Below are 17,789 nucleotides of genomic sequence, written 5' to 3'. Positions count from 1 at the left end.
CCTGTACTCAAGGGTGTGTACAGAGTAGAGGGCAGGTATGGATGTTTGGGATTCAGTGTTTGGATATAAGTCATATTCTCCAAGGCCAACTTTATCAGTTTTAATGGTTTATTTTGTTCCCCATTTGTTTGTCTTTTTTTCTATTTCTCAATTGCTTAAGAACCCTAGTCAGAAAGTGGGGGAGGCGGGGCGATTTTTCTGAGCCACTTAAAACCTTGACTTGGATGGATTTTAGTTCCCAATTTACAGTTGAACACACACAAAAAGTGACTTCTTACTATCAGCATCATCTCGGATCCTTATAAGAGTTTCATTTTGTTCACCAACTGCAGCCCCAAAGGGAGAGTTGCTTTGTGGAGTGCCGAGTACCAGGCGGAGTTCCTCGACCTCCTCATAGAGCACATCATCCATCAGCTCAAGGATGCAAGGCTTTTCCGTCTCACCTGGAACAATAATGTTAGCAAGTTAATCACATCCCATAGGAATATATCTACAACTAGGAATGTGAGCACCATAAGGGCAAGAATGTTGATTTTGAACTGCTGTATCAGTTCAATACATAGTGTTTTGTCATGTAATAAGCCTTCAATAGATATATGTTGAATAAGTGAATAAATATTTAAGTACATGCAATGTTCAGTTCTTATTTGTATGGGGAATTTCTTTAATTTCTGTCTTTAAGCTCTGCCACACATCTTAGAAAACAAGGGGAAAAGTGCAAATGCCAATTTTGTTTATGAATTTCTAGCATTACATTAAAAAAGCAAGATTAGCAGCCTTGCACTTGTTGGTCATTGTTAATTTGACCTCAACACTAATGTCTAGTATTAGCAACTTTTGACTTACTAAACAAATCATTGAGCCAAGTTTAATTCCCAGCATTGTAAAATCTGTACATTTGATATGCTCTTGTCCGCTGAATAAGTTTTAAATAAACCATATATCACATCACTGGAAATCAATAAGTTAATGCAGATACCATAAAGGGCATTCATTCAACTTGTTAAAATCGATCTCACTTTCCTCATTTAGTGCACATAAAACCATGCCATAAGCCTGTTCATATCAAGGAAGTTGTATTTCCCTGATATATATTTTTGAGTAAAAATTTGGCTTCTTCAAATTTCTCAAAAAAATTTCAAGTGAAGCTTACCAGGGAGGAATGTAATGATGGAGATATCAGTGTTTGGGCGTTCTTCAAAGTCCATCATCACCTGTGCAGACCCCTGCCGGGTGTAGCATCTTACTGAAGATCTGTACTGGACATCCCCACTCCTATGGATCATTGTAACTATCTGCCTATCACTTTCACTGCCAGTATATATTCGTTCTTTGAATTGCATCTTAGGTACTGCAAAAACAAAAGATCAAAGTGAACAGAATTTCCTTGTGGAAAATGGCATTTCAGAAGATGCGGTTTAGTGGAAAGAATAATGAAAAATAAGTGAGAAGAACTGGATTCTGTCTCCATTCAGTCACTTGCCAATGTTTTGCCTTGAGCCAATCACTTAAGAGTTACCTTTGACATTTCGCTCTGCCTGTTTGGTAAAGTAAGGCTATATAATGAAATGCTAACAAGTGGATAAAACCACAAACCTTAAGATATTTGAATCTATATGTTTCCTAGTCATGAGCCTTTCAGAATTTCTTGACATGAAGAACAGTAAATATTGTGCACATAATTATAAGCATAGTTTACTCACATCATGTTGGGAAAGTTGATTGTGTATGTGTGTTTGTGTGTGTATGTGTGTGACAGAGAGAGAGAGAGATTTTTTAGATGACACCTATGCTAGGTCAATGATGTATAGGGATCATTGACAATAGGTGAGACTCCCCCAAGCACTGTTGGAATCATCATGATTGAAGAGTGTTCAGAATTCCCTTGTAATGACGTGTCAGAGAGCTCTGCCATGTGTCCAGCAAAGGGTTGTCCTAGAACAGCATTTTTGGCACATTATTAGAGAAATATTACGAGTGTCAGGGGGAAGGAGATGAAAGAAAGTGTCTTGTGCTGGGAAGTGGAGAAAGATCTTGACACTCAAGGGTCTGTGCAGTTCCACATGGTTCCACTCATCTGTGGTGGGGAGAATTCTTGAGGTACAATCAAGATACTGATGACAACATCACTTTTTCTTTCTTAAAAGTTTGAGAGGAAGAATAAAACTTTTATTCTGAGACTGTCTAATTCTGTCAAAATAATCAGGAAGAGAAAGGTGTGGTCAGCTAGGGTATTTGAATGAGTTGGACTGTGTCCCCCTAAAATTCGTATGGTGAAATCCCAACCCCCAATACCTGAGGAGGTGATATTATTGGTAGGTTGGGTCTTGGCAGAAGTAATTAAGTTAAAATGAGGTCATTAGGGTGGGCTCTAATCCATTATGACTGATGTCCTCATAAAAAGGGGAAAAATTAGACACAGACACATATAGGGCACATGATGTGAAGAGACATAGGGACAAGATGGCCGTCTTCAAGCAAAGAAGAGAGGCCTGGAACATCCGTCCCTGAGTGCCTTCAGAAGGAAGCCTGCCAACACCTTAATTTTGGACTTCTAGCCAATAACTATGAGATAATAAATTTCTGTTTTTTAAGCCACCCAACAGTAGACTTTGTTATGGAAGCCCTAGCAAACAAATATATATATATATATAGTTTATCATCTTGCTTATCATATATACATAAACCTTAGCTTATCATTTCACTTATCATTGTAAAATTAATAAACACTCACAATCGGAGACAGAGTCATTTATGGACACTGTGGCTTTGCTGGGCTCCCCGAGGGCTGCATTCATAGGCATACGCAGCACCAGTTCAAATTTCTCAATTCCCTCCAGCACTGGTTGTCCTAGATCATCCAGAATGACAACACGAACAGGCTGCATGTTGACTCCAGGTGCAAAATCTAAATTACGGCTGATGCCCACATAGTCTGTTCCAGCTATGACAGTAACAAAAAAATACTCAGTTGGGGACTAATTAAATTGCAAAAAATTATAAGGCATACATTGTGTAATTATATTTATAATTTTTTTAAAAATAGAGGTCAGCATAACCCTACAGAAAAATACATTTAATAAAATGCAAAAGATTAGTATCTACATAGCTACGTTGGTGGTAGAGCAAAGATCAGCTGCTGAACTTTATGTTTCATGGTTAGACTTTGGATTAGTTATAGTTCCTCTGTGTTATAGTTCTAACTTTAGTTTGAAAATTCTCTAATAAGGGTAATAAAAATCAGGCTTAGAAAAATCAGCATTATCAATCAAATTTATGATCCTCATAAATTACATATGAAATATAGACATTTAAAATTTTGTTAACGTTAATTAAGTATTTATATATCTTTGCTGGAGCTACCATAGAACATCCTACTTAGGTATATGGTTGCCTGTTAGTTAAAGCAACACATTTACAGTACCAGCTCTGCCCACACTCCACCCACCCTTGTCCCAGGCAGAGAGAGGCTTCTACTCTCAGCGGCATATTTGATCTTTAATTTAATATTTTTCAGATAAAGGGAGCTATATCTAGTGTTGATACCTCCATTTATATCTAAAGTAGTTAAAAACAAAAGTGTCTTTTAATCTGTAGCTACCACATCCACAAAGACTGACAGTGGTGGGCAATAGCGGAATAATGCTGCTGCTTTGTTTTTATAGCTTCTGCTCTTCTGACTCTCGTTCTGTATCCACTTTGCCTCTGAATGTGCAAGTTTGCTTGAGTATGTCTGTCTTTAACTCATTCTGTAGAATGTCCGTGTCTCCTTGTGGTCCTTTTTACACATTTTCTTTTCCTCTGCTTCTTCCCCTTTGCTCTTATTTCTCTCTCTCCCTCCCCTCATCTCTGATTTGAATATTTCTCTTAAAAATGACTAATTTAGTTAAACAAATGTTTACTGGGCACCTGCTACATGCAAAGCACTATACTGCTTTCACTACATTAAAAAAGTTAAAACCTAAGGGTGACTTTTAAAATGGTATAACCTGTGCTTGCTTTGTGTGATGAATATGTGATGTGTGTATGACATGCCTGTGTGTTCTCATGTGTGTGTACTTGAGAAAGTTTGTGTTGTTGGTCATTTAGAAAAAAAAAAAAGGAAATTTTGAATTCTATCCTTGCTGTAAACTTTATAATCAACTTTTTAGAGATGTAGATCCTGGAATAAAAGATGTGCTAGTTAGTACATTTTTTATAATGAAGTATGGAAAAAACCTTTTGGATCTGAAGTATTTATAGGGACACATGGTTAAAATAAGGAGACAGCCAACTGAAGACACATGCCTGCATAATACTTAAATGTCATAGGTTTCTGTGGGGATAGATTATGTGCAGCAAGATGATTTTCCTGCATATAATGCCACAACATTCAACAATATTAGATTTTCTGAGAGTAGAAAACCACTTCATGGAAACATAGGCCTTAGTATATAGATCCTTTGAGTCTTGTGTTTGTAACCTAGCTTCAGATTCATGGCGCTTAAATGTACTTTCCCAAAGTAGTAAATAAAGCCCAGATTTACCTCCTAGAGTAATAACTTCAGCAAAAACAATACACTCAGCCAAACTGCTTTAATAGAAGTGAAGTATTTCAGCTTATTATAAGTTCGTGCCGTGGTCATTGAAAATTGCAGAACAACTGAAAGAACCGAGGGGGAAACCGCTCACCCTCTGCAGAGGGAGGATCTGTTTTCCGAGATCTCACTGTGACACTAGAAGACTTGGACAGGTCCGTGCCCATTCTCCACACCCGCACTTCCACGGAACCGGCATTCTCATCCACAGAGTATTCCACATCACTGAAGTAGAAGATGGGTTCTGTTAAGAATGGAACACAAATCATTTCTGTTATTTTCAATGTTTTGCATCCAACTCTATTGGCATGATTCCAAAGAAGAGTGTGCTTCCTGTTAGGGACTCATATCATCACCCTTTTTCCTTTTAGCAAGATAATGTCTCTTCCATCTGTACTTTTCAGGTCAAAATATTACTGCTTAACAATCAAACATATGCACAGTAAAGTGCCTAATAAAATATGTTTGTCTTGAGGCATGAGTTAGTTTGTCCTTCATATGTAGGATGATAAGTGGCTTCTAAAAGTGCCTCTGGAAACTTAGTTGGAAAAATAGAACTAAATGAAACAAAACACATACCTGATTATTATTATTTTTTTGTTTGATCTAGTCACTTCCTTAATTATCTCCTACCAAGTTTCTACTCTGGAACAGAGATATAACTTTTTGCATTATGCCATTTTCTGGTCCATTAGATTTGAACTTAATTCAGTGTATATGGGCCTGTTATAATCACAATGGTTAGAACCTATTGTCTGTAACTAGAATGAAGATTGCTAGCCCTGAAGACTGCAGGGCCTGACTACCAGTTAACCTGTAGAGTATTGGAGATGCTCTTTAAATCAAGTGAGATTTAACTAAATAAATAATCTCATACTAAGAGGTTAATATTAATTCTAAACACACATGAAAATGAGGCAAATTCGATCACTATACTAGGGCACATGCTTTGGGGACTTTGTATTTTTTTCCAATACTGGTGATAAATTTGAATTGATCTAATCATTGTTTCTGCCTCACTCAACCTGTGACCAATGGTTTACCTTGTGATAGAGCTGCTAGAAGTCTGAGGTTTAACAGTCAGCTGACCAATGAAAAAACAGAGATTTAATTTGTGAGCTTACTGTAAAAAACATAATTCATTTTGAGATATACAGAGGCTCACAGGAAGTTGCAAAAGTAGTATATACGTCACTCATTGTGAGCTGATTTTTATAAGCAAGTATTAAGAAAGATAAATTATATCAATCAGAATGAAGATTAATGATGATAGTTACCATGTATGAACAGACACAGGTGAGTGTACACACTTAAGGTGAACAACCCTTTGACTTGACACATTCTAGTCATCTGTCTCCAGTTTTACAAGATTCAAAAGGGCTGAATCTAAAAGAACGTGCAACTCACATTACTGTTCCTTAAGAAGGAAGGTCACTAAAAAGATGATATCATGTTTCAGAGCAACTAACTGAATTCCCACATATACCAAATCAAGCAAAAGTCTACAACACTGGCTCACAAAGCCACTTGGAAAGCCAAAGAAAATTCATTTTGTGCATTGTTCAAGTTGAGTATGATTTCTTTATTTTCCAATAAATTACCTTTATTTAAACTAGAAAAGTTTGTTTTTGTTGCTTCTTCACATGGTGGGCACAATAAAAATCATACAGCTCCCTCAAATTCTTCAACAGTACAAAACCAACCTTACAAATTCTGTTCACAATTTTTGGTTCGGGTGTGATAAATGTCCCTACAGCATAGTTTCCCTCCTTCTTATCCTTTTAACTTGGACGGTGCTAGGGCACATGAGTGTACGTGTACAGATGAAAGTGTTATCTGTTAACCTCAGTCAAAGCAGACCTCAACTGCAAGCCAATACATTCCTGACATTTCTCACACTGAGGTAGGGGGCAAAGGTGAAGACAGAGAAGCTCTGAAAATGCATCTTCTGACCAGATGGCCAAACCAGGCACATCTGTAAGTCTTTTAAAAGGCTTCCATAATTATCATGAGGGCTTGATCACCTGCATCCAACAAGTGATCTCTGTAAGTCTCTTCACATTCCTGGCAAACTACATCACCCAAATTAGGTTTCTGAGTCATGGGAGAGAGCTGTGAAATGCAGTTAAGGGAGGACCTCTTATTTAACAATGATACCTCCCCATCTTCCCATCTCCCAACTCCTCACAAACACGTAACAAAAAAGGAACACAATAAAATCATGTGAGTGAACAGACAACTGTGAAACACCAAATAAGCTACACATTGGGGACCAAATGGTATGTTGCATGTTTCAGACTCATTCTATCAACTCTAACACAGGTGTTTTTACTTTACAGCTTAATGTGTAGTTTTTATTAAAAAAAAAAATGGAAGTCTTATATATGTAGTACTCTGAAAACTAAGTTGTCATTCAAAATGAAGATGAATGAGTTACCATATATGTACAGACACATGTGTTTTATATGCATGTGTGTGTATTTGTGCGAGTATGTATGTCAGCAAGATAGAGAGAGAGAAAGAGGTTGGGGTGGCATGGCACGTGACAATGTTAGAAAAATAAAAATGATATGAATGATGCAAACAACATTATTATGTTGCCTATTGCATAATACAGTGTTATCTCCTATAGGAAGAAGGAGGGGTAATGGAAATGGGATTTTAACCCTAAATCCTTCAACTTTAATACAGTGCTAATAAAAGGAGAAAAGTTAATTAACTACTTCCTTAAAGCTTTTGATTATGAGATTTATTTATATGATTTTTCTCCCTCTTTGTGCTCCATTCATGATGACTGATAAACTGGTCAAACAATCAATTGCAATTACTGAAGTTAAAGTTTGAAGTGATTATTATGAGATTAAAACACATTCAATAGTTTTTATACATATATAAAAGAAACTCTGCTAACTACCTATTTTCTTGTGCCTGAATAAAAAATGGTTATACATCAGCATATTTTTTTGGGGGTTAGATGAGTGAGAACTAAAAATAAGTAACAATTATGTTTATTTCAATTTCTCATATCTTTTCAAGATATCTAAAATTTCAATGTTGTTTATAATCATTACCACTGGGACAAAACCTCATGTAATATGAATGAGCTAAGACACATCAAGGAATGAGTTGAGTTATAGATGTGACTTAAGAAAAATATGTTCCTGGGACATTTTAATGAGTAGTAAGCTAGAAGAAGGAATAAAATAATAAATGGATGAGACTGTCATGCCTTTGAAAGTTATCTACTCAAAAATCCAGAATAACTGCTTGTCCCAAAAAATTATTATTTATGAGTAAGACTTTTAACTCACCTGTTTCTTTGATAAACTTTTTTTTTTTTTGGCCTAGAAACTTGGTTTCTTTTAAGAAAATAAGTAAACTGAAGATATTTATAGATCAGTTATGGAACTACCCCTACCCCTATTGCAACTTAAAGTAAATTAGAAGTCCATTCAATTATTTAATTCAGTTCTTAAATACACACTGTGCCTTGTACCATGTTTAAATTCACAGACTTAACGCATAAAACAGTCAGTGGAGGGTATTATTACCTGGAATGAGAGGATGATCAAATAAAGCCATACATCTCACAGCCTACACCCACCTAAGGCCATAAAACAGTCTTTGCTCATCACTCCACCACCCTCAGATGACACTCCAGAATGCAGAGGAAAGATAAGTTTATCCAAATTGTCTGTGAGCAGTGCAAGGGAGGTTTTGAATTGGCCTTGTGAGTGTGAAATTCATAAGGGAAGCCAAACTCCACACTCTATCCCTTGAAGTCTTTATACTTTTAAATGAAGAACATAGATCAAGGCATTGACTACAGAAAAGTCTATTTTAGCTCATTAAACATAAATGCACTTCTCAAAGTTGGGGATAATTTCACTACCCACAGCACAGAAAGGATCACATTTATATCCTACAAATGTAGAAAAGGTGGCCAGGTGGTGAGCAATATAGCACACATACCTGCAACAAAGAAGAAGAGAAAGCAATTTAAGTTTCTTTCCCAGAGGGAAAAAGTGAACTTTTTTTTTTCAGTGTCTAGATGGATGTTTACAATTACAGTGTGTCTCATGAGATGAAAGGAAGAGGTGCCAGTAGTAATTGCTATCTGGGGCCAAATCTTATTTACTCACGTGCATACAGACCATCATTCAAGTAAGCTTTGTAGATCTAACCAATGTGTTTGCTTAGAACTGAATGAAGTAAAAGCTTTAATGCTGCTTTTTTGTCCAGTGCTGAAAATACTACAAAGGAATTGTTTCCAAATGAAATCTTTCTTCTGAGATTTGGACCCTGAAAACTTACTGCCTAATCAAGCCACATCCCATGGGCACCTCAAGGTGAACTTCTCCATAATGGAGTCCACAGGGTCACCTCCACGCCCCTTCCCCTGGTTTCTCTCTGCCTCATTGCCACTAATCTAGCAACACCTTCCATTTGAATTTTCCCAGCAACCACTCAACTAGGCTCTTAAGGAAAGTGATCATCCCTCAAAGCAAATCTCATCATGGTACTCCCTTTGCTGAAGCCCCTCAACTTTCCTTACTGCTCTTGGGATTATTCACAAGCTACTTAACATGGTTTACAAGACACTGAAACATCTGGGCTTGGTTTGCCTTTTCAACCTCATATTTCAACCCTTTTCTACTAAACAATCCAGTGTCTCGAATGTCTTAAATGTGCCCCTCCCAACCTTTAGTCTATGGCTGCTGCTGCTTTGAATACTCCTCCCACCTCCTCATCCAGATACTCCCTGCTCTGCTCATCTTCCAAGCTTCTGCAGAAAAGTCATTTCTGTGGCAAGCACCCTGCTTTCCCCTATCAAAGCCTTTGCTCATCTTCTACTCTCACTGTGAGTATGTCCCCTACTGTCTCTGAACTCTGTAAAGGGAGGAATCAAGCCTCCTCTATTCACTGGTACTTCCCTAACATTAGTTTAATCAATGCAATAGGTGAGCAATCAGTATTTGTAGAATGAATTAACATCAAAGTGGAATTATTTGCTACAGCAAATGAATAAATATGTCTGTCTTTGTGGTGGGTGAGTTAAAAGAGGACACTCTTAGCATCAGGCAGTGGCAGTTAAGAAGCCTCAGAAAGAAGAGTCAGTGATTTTCTCTGCAGTAAAGTGACTTTGTAAGGCTGCCCTTTGAATCTGCAAGAAATCCACAGGGAAGGAAAAGTGAATCAAAATGAACTCAAAGAGAAGAGGCTTTTTTTCTTTTCTTTTGAAATACTTTGTTTTCACTGGTTCCCAGATAGAAAGTATACTAGAATTATCCAAAAGGATTTAAAAATACAGATGCTAGGACCTCCTCTCCAACTTAACAAATCAGAATCTCCAACAGGTGCTTCTAGGTACCAGTGTTTGTTTATTAATAAGTTTTAGGGTTTTTTTTTTTTTTTTTGAGATGGAGTTTTGTTCTTGTTGCCCAGGCTGGATTGCAATGGTGCGATCTCAGCTCACTGCAACCTCTACCTCCCAGCTTCAAGTGATTCTCCTACCTCAGCCTCCCAAGTAGCTGGGATTACAGGCATGGACCACCACGCCCAGCTAGTTTTTTGTATTTTTAGTAGAGATGGGGTTTCACCATGCTGGTCAACTAGTCACGAACTCCAGACCTCAGCTGATGCACCCCCTTCAGCCTCCCAAAGTGCTGGGATTACAAGTGTGAGCCACCACGCCTGGCCTAGGTTTTAGCTTTTAAAGCAGTTTTAGGTTCATGGCAAAACTGAGCAGAAGATACACAGATCCGCATGTGCCCCTGGCCTCCACACAGGCACAGCACTAGTGTTTTTAAAAACCTTGACAGGCAACCAGTCTTGGAGTCAGCAATCTGCGTATAGTTTTAGTTCATTTCAGTGTCTTTAACACTGGTAACTTAATTGCTAGATACCACACTAGCTGTTTTAAATTCAGTGCCCTATTTCATCCTCACAACCACCCACTGAGGTGTGTACTATATTAATCCTGTTTTCACAGATAAGTAAATCAAGGATTAGGGAGATTAACAGATTTGCCCAAAGTTGTGCTGTACATCAGGGAAATAGTGGAAGTAGGATGCATATCTAGATAAAGCATGTGCCCTTGACTACTATTAAGGGAGGAAAGGAGTCATAAAAGATTTTTATAAGATTTTTATGGACAAAATTTTTACCTAGCAATTCAATATATGGGGATGTGTCATAAAGAAATGCTAACCTCAATGTTCAAAGATATATACAAAGGATTGTTTATTGTATTTCATTCATTTATATTAGGGTGCAATTGGAAACAAGTCCCAAATCCATCAGAAAGGGATTAAATTCAGTTCTCTCACAAAATGGACTACCAGACTATAAATCATATATATATATATTTAATTCATCCCAGGTTAAAAAATATTTGAGATATTGATGCTCTGTGAGTTTATATCTTACACTCTCTACTTGGCTTCATCAGCAGCAGTGATAGATAAAATATTAAAGGTAATTTGAGTTGCAGTGAACCAATACTGTATCCAGCCTGGGTGACAAAGCCTGACTCTTAAAAAAAAAAAAAAAAAAAGAAGAAGAAGAGATCCAGGCAAGATGGATGGCCGAATAGAACAGCTCTGGTCTACAGCACCCAGTGAGAACAAAAGAATTTGGGTGATTTCTGCATTTCCAACTGTGGTACCTGGTTCATCTTATTGGGACTGGTTAGACAATGGGTGCAGTGCATGGAGGGAGAGCAGAAGCAGGGTGGGGCATCGTGTTACCCAGGAAGTGCAAGGGCTCAGGGAACTACCTCCCTTAGCCAAGGGAAGCTGTGAGGGACTGTGCTATGAGGGACAGAGCACTCCAGCCCAGACATTATGCTTTTCCCAAGATCTTCGCAACTCACAGACCAGGAGATTCCCTCAGTTGCCTACACCACCAGGGCTCTCGGTTTCAAGCACAAAACTGGGCAGCCATTCGGGCAGACACCAAGCTAGCTCCAGGAGTTTTTTTTCATACCCCAGTGGCACCTGGAATGCCAGTGAGACAGAACCATTCACTCCCCTGAAAAGGGGCCTGAAGCCAAGGAGCGAAGTGGTCTAGCTGAGCGATCCCACCCCCACAGAGCCCAGCAAGCTAAGATCCACTGGCTTTAAATTCTCACTGCCAACACAGCAGTCTGAAGTCCACCTGGGATGCTCGAGCTTGGTGGGGCAAGGTGCATCTGCCATTACTGAGGTTGAGTAGGCAGTTTTCCCCTCACAGTGTAAACAAAGCTGTAGGGAAGTTCGAACTGGGCAGAGCCCACTGTAGCTCTGCAAAACCACTGTAGTTAGACTGCCTCTCTATATTCCTCCTCTCTGAGAAGGGCATCTCTGGAAGAAAGGCAGAAGCCCCAGTCAAGGGCTTATAGAACAAACTCCCATCTCCCTGGTAAAGAGCACCTGGGGGAAGGCACAGCTGTGGGTGCAGCTTCAGCAGACTTAAATATTCCTGCCTGCCAGCTCTGAAGACAGCAGCAGATCTCCCAGCACAGTGCTCCAGCTCTGCTAAGAGACAGACTGCTTCCTCAAATGGGTCCCTGACCCCTGTGCCTCCTAACGGGGAGACACCTCTCAGCAGGGTTTGACAGATACCTCATACAGGACAGCTCTGGCTGGCATCTGGTGGGTGCCCCTCTTGGACAAAACTTCCAGAGGAAGGAGCAGGCAGCAATCTTTGCTGTTCTGCAGCCTCCTGCTGCAGCAGCCCCCCTGCTGCTGATACCCAAGCAAACAGGGCCTGGAGTAGACTCACAACAAATTCCAGCAGAACTGCAGAAGAGGGGCCTGACTATTAGAAGGAAAACTAACAAACAGAAAGCAATAGCATCAACATCAACAAAAAGGATACCCACACAAAAACTCCATCCAAAGATCATCAACAGCAAAGACCAAAGGTAGATAAATCCAAAAAGATGGGGAAAAACAAGTGCAAAAAGGCTGAAAATTCCAAAAACCAGAATGCCTCTTCTCCTCCAAAGGATCACCACTCCTTGCCAGCAAGGGAACAAAAGTGGACAAAGAATGAGTTTGACGAATTGACAGAAGTAGGCTTCAGAAAGTGGGTAATAACAAACTCCCCTGAGCTAAAGGAGCATGTTCTAACCCAATGCAAGGAAGCTAAGAACGCTGAAAAAAGGTAGAGGAATTTTTCTAACTAAAAAGACCAGTTTAGAGGAAAACATAAATGACCTGATGGAGCTGAAAAACACAGTACAATAACTTCTTGAAGCATACACAAGTGTCAATAGCTGAATCAATCAAGTGGAAGAAAGGGTATCAGAGACTGAAGATCAACTTAATGAAATAAAGTGTGAAGACAAGATTAGAGAAAAAAGAATGAAAAGGAGTGAATAAAGCCTCCAAGAAATATGGGACTATGTGAAAAGACCAAACCTACATTTGATTGGTGTACCTGAAATTGATGGGGAGAATGGAATCAAGTTGGAAAACACACTTCAGAATATTATCAGTGAGAACTTCCCCAATCTAGCAAGACAGGCAAACATTCAAATTCAGAAAATACAGAGAACACCACAGAGATACTCCTCAAGAAGAGCAACCCCAAGACATAATTGTCAGATTGACCAAGGTTGAATGAAAAGAAGGAAAAAATGGCAAAGGCAGCCAGAGACAAAGGTCGGGTTACCCAAACAGGGAAGCCCATCAGACTAACAGTGGATCTCTGCAGAAACCCTATAAACCAGAAGAGAGTGTGGGCCAATATTGAACATTTCTAAAGAAAATAATTTTCAACCCAGAATTTCATATCCAGCCTAACTAAGCTTCATAAGTGAAGGAGAAATAAAATCCTTTACAGACAAGCAAATGCTGAGGGATTTTGTCACCATCAGGCCTGGCTTACAAGAGCTCCTGAAGGAAGCACTAAATATGGAAAGGAAAAACTGGTACCGACCACTGCAAAAATAAACCAAAATGTAAAGACCATCAGTGCTATAAAGAAACTGCATCAACTAATGGGCAAAATAACTAGCTAGCATCATTATGACAGGATCAAATTCATACATAACAATATTAACCTTAAATGTAAATGGGCTAAATGCCCCAATTAAAAGACATAGGCTGGCAAATTGGATAAAGAGTCAAGACCTATCAGTATGCTGTATTGAGGAGACCCATCTCATGTGCAAAGATACACCTAGGCTCAAAATAAAGGGATGAAGGAAGATTTACCACGCAAATGGAAAGAAGAAGAAGAAGAAAAAAAGGAAGTAGGGGTTGCAATCGTAGTATCTGATAAAACAGACTTTAAGCCAATAAAGATAAAAAAAGACAAAGAAAAGCATTACATCATGGTAAACAGATCAGTACAACAAGAAGAGCTAACTATCCCAAATACAGATGCACCCAATACAGGAGCACCCAGATTCATAAAGCAAATTCTCAGAGACCTACAAAGAGACTTAGACTCCCACACAATAATAGTAGGAGACTTAAACACTCCACTGTCAATATTCAGTGAGACAGAAAATTCAGGATATTCAGGACTTGTATTCAGCTATGGACCAAGAGGACCTAATAGACATCAACAGAACTCTCTACCCCAAATCAACAGAATATACATTATTTTCAGTACCACATAGCACATATTCTAACATCGACCACAAAATTAGAAGTAAAACATTACTCAGTAAATGCAAAAGAATAGAAATCATTAGAAACATTCTCTAAGACCACAGTGCAGTCAAATTAGAACTCAGGATTAAGAAAGTCACTCAAGACTACATAACTACATGGAAACTGAACAACCTGCTCATGAATTACTACTGGTTAAATAACAAAATTAAGGTAGAAATAAATAAGTTCTTTGAAACCAGTGAGAACAAAGACACAACATACCAGAATCTCTGAAACCCAGCTAAAGTAGTGTTTAGAGGGAAATTTTAGCATTAAATACCCACAGGAGAAAGTGGGAAAGATCTAAAATTGACACTCTAACATCACAAAAGAACTAGAGAGGCAAGAGCAAATTCAAAAGATAGCAGAAGACAAGACATAAATACGATCAGGGCAGAACTGAAGGAGATAGAGACACAAAAACCTTTCAAAAAAATCAATGAATCCAGGAGCTGTTTTTTTTTTTTTTTTTTTTTAAAGATTAACAAAATACACTGCTAGCGAGACTAATGAAGAAAGGAGAGAAGAATCAAATAGACACAATAAAAAATGATAAAGGGGAGATCACCACTGATCCCACAGAAATACAAACTACCATCAGAGAATATTATAAACACCTCTACACAAATAAACTAGAAAATCTAGAAGAAATGGATGAATTCCTGGACACATACACCCTTCCAAGACTAAACCAGGAAGAAGTTGAATCCCTCAATAGACCAATAACAGTTCTAAAATTGAGGAAGCAATTAATAGCCTACCAACCAAAAAAAAAGCCCATGACCAGACGGATTCACAGCTGAATTCTACCAGAGGTACAAAGAGGAGCTAGTACCATTCCTTCTGAAACTATTGCAAACAATAGAAAAAGAGTGATTCTTCCCTAACTCATTTTATGAGGCCAACATCATCCTGATACCAAAACCTGGCAGAGACACAACATAAAAAGAAAATTTCAGGCCAATATCCCTGATGAACATAGATGTGAAAATCCTCAATAAAATACTGGCAAACCAAACCCAGCAGGACATTAAAAAGCTTATTCACCACCATCAAGTCAGCTTCATCCCTGGGATGCAAAGCTGGTTCAACATACACAAATCAATAAATGTAATCCATCACATAAACAGAACCAATGATGAAAAACACATTATTATCTCAATAGATGCAGAAAAGGCCTTTGATAAAATTCAACACCTCTTCATGCTAAAAACACTGAATAAACTAGGTATCGATGGAACATACCTCAAAATAATAAGAGCTATTTATGACAAACCCACAGCCAATATCATACTGAATGGGTAAAAGCTGGACATATTCCCTTTGAAAACCAGCACAAGACAAGAATGCCCTCTCTCACCACACCTATTCAACATAGTATTGAAAGTTCTGGCCAGGGCAATCAGGCAAAGGAAAGAAATAAAGTGTATTGAGATAGAAGACAAGAAGTCAAATTATCTCTGTTTGCAGATTACATGATTGCATAGTTAGAAAACCTCATCATCTCAGGCTGAAAACTCCTTAAGCTGATAAGCAACTTTAGCAAAGTCTCAGGATACAAAATCAATGTGCAAAAATCACAAGCATTCCTATACACTAATAATAGACAGAGAGCCAAATCATGAGCAAATCCCCATTCACAATTGCTATAAAGAGAACAAAATACCCAGGAATACAACTTACAAGGGATGTGAAGGACCTCTTCAAGGAGAATCACAAACCACTGCTCAAGGAAATAAGAGAGGACACAAAGGGAAAAACATTCCATGCTCATGGATAGGAAGAATCAATATCATAAAAATGGCCAATACTGCCCAAAGTAATTTATAGGTTCAATGGTATCCCTATCAAGCTACCATTGACTTTCTTCATAGAATTAGAAAAAACCACTTTAAATCTCATATAGAACCAAAAAAGAGCCCACATGTCCAAGACAATCCTAAGCAAAAAGAACAAAGCTGGAGGCATCACACTACCTAACTCAAACTATATTACAAGGCTACAGTAACTAAAACAGCATGGTACTGGTACAAAAACAGAGATATAGACCAATGGAACAGAACAAGGACCTCAGAAATAATGCCACACATCTACAACCATCTGATCTTTGACCAACCTGACAGAAACAAGCAATGGGGAAAGGATTCCCTATTTAAAAGATGGTATTGGGGACTGTCTAGCCATTTGCAGAAAGCTGAAACTGGACCCCTTCCTTACATCTTATACAAAAATTGACTCAAGATGAATTAAAGATTTTAACGTGTGACCTAAAACCATAAAAACCCTAGAAGAAAACCTAGACAATAACATTCAGAACATAGGCATGGGCAAAGACTTCATGACTAAAACAGAAAAAGCAATAGCAACAATAGCCAAAATTGGCAAATGGGATCTAATTAAACTAAAGAGCTTCTGCACAGAAAAGAAACTATCATCAGAGTGAACAGGCAACCTACAGAATGGGAGAAAAGTTTTGCACTCTATCCATCTGACAAAGGCCTAACATCCAGAATCTACAAGGAACTTAAACAAATTTACAAGAAAAAAAGCAAACAACCTTATCAGAAAGTGAGTGAAGGGTATGAACAGACACTTCTCAAAAGAAGACATTTATGCAGCCAACAAATATGTGAAAAAAAGGTAATCATCACTGGTCATTAGAGACATGCAAATCAAAACCACAATGAGATAACATCTCATGCCAGTTAGAATGGTGATCACTAAAAAGTCAAAAAACAACAGATGCTGGAGAGGATGTGGAGATATAGGAATGCCTTTACACTGTTGGTGGAAGTGTAAATTAGTTCAACCATTGTGGAAGACAGTGTGGTGATTCCTCAAGGATCTAGAACCGGAAATACCATTTGACCCAGTAATCCCATTATTGGGTATATACCCAAAGGATTATAAATCATTCTGATATAAAGACACATGCACACATATGTTTATTGCAGCACTATTCACAACAGCAAAGACTTGAAACCAACCAAAATGCCCATCAATGTTAGACTGGATAAAAAAAATGTGGCACATATACATCATGGAATATTATGCAGCCACAAAAAAGAATGAGTTTATGTTCTTTGCAGGGACATGGATAAAGCTGGAAACCATCATTCTCAGCAAACTAACATAGGAACAGAAAACCAAACACCACATATTCTCACTTATAAGTGGGAGTTGAACAATGAGAAGACATGGACAAGTGGGGGGAACATCACACACTGGGACCTGTCAGGTGGTGGGGGGAAAGGGGAGGGATAGCATTAGGAGAAATACCTGATGTAGGTGATGGGTTAATGGGTATAGCAAACCACTATGTCATATGTATACCTATTAACAAACCTGCACGTTCTGCACATGTATTCCAGAACTCAAAGTATAATTTTAAAAAAGGGTAATTCTTCATTTCTTTTTGGTAGCTTTGAAGTTTTTTCCCTTTCTTGTTAATAAACTCCATAAGCAAGAAGGGAACTATGCTCAAAACCAGATAAACATCTCTATGGACTAAAAATGAAACAGAACATCATAGTGGTAAGTGGAGCCAAAGGACTGTGGTTCTTCT

The 17,789-nt window shown here is 38.3% G+C and overlaps 1 protein-coding gene across 1 annotated transcript in view; it reads right to left on the bottom strand.

Annotated features, from left to right (window-relative positions):
* Nucleotides 1-17,789, bottom strand: part of FREM2 (FRAS1 related extracellular matrix 2) — a 188,395-nt gene that overhangs the window by 29,758 nt on the left and 140,848 nt on the right. Inside the window, exons 7-10 of the mRNA XM_012469837.2 lie at nt 4,672-4,821; nt 2,735-2,944; nt 1,154-1,351; nt 279-443 (exon numbers count right to left, since the gene is read on the bottom strand). Coding sequence (XP_012325260.2) covers nt 279-443; nt 1,154-1,351; nt 2,735-2,944; nt 4,672-4,821 — 723 coding nt within the window. The remainder of the gene's footprint in view (nt 1-278; nt 444-1,153; nt 1,352-2,734; nt 2,945-4,671; nt 4,822-17,789) is intronic.

This window comes from Aotus nancymaae, unplaced genomic scaffold, assembly GCF_030222135.1.
Source record: "Aotus nancymaae isolate 86718 unplaced genomic scaffold, 86718_ANA_hifiasm-v0.15.2.pri h1tg000043l, whole genome shotgun sequence".
NCBI lineage: Eukaryota > Metazoa > Chordata > Mammalia > Primates > Aotidae > Aotus > Aotus nancymaae.
Note: the sequence above shows the minus strand (reverse complement) of the source record. Positions and strands in the feature narration are given on the sequence as shown.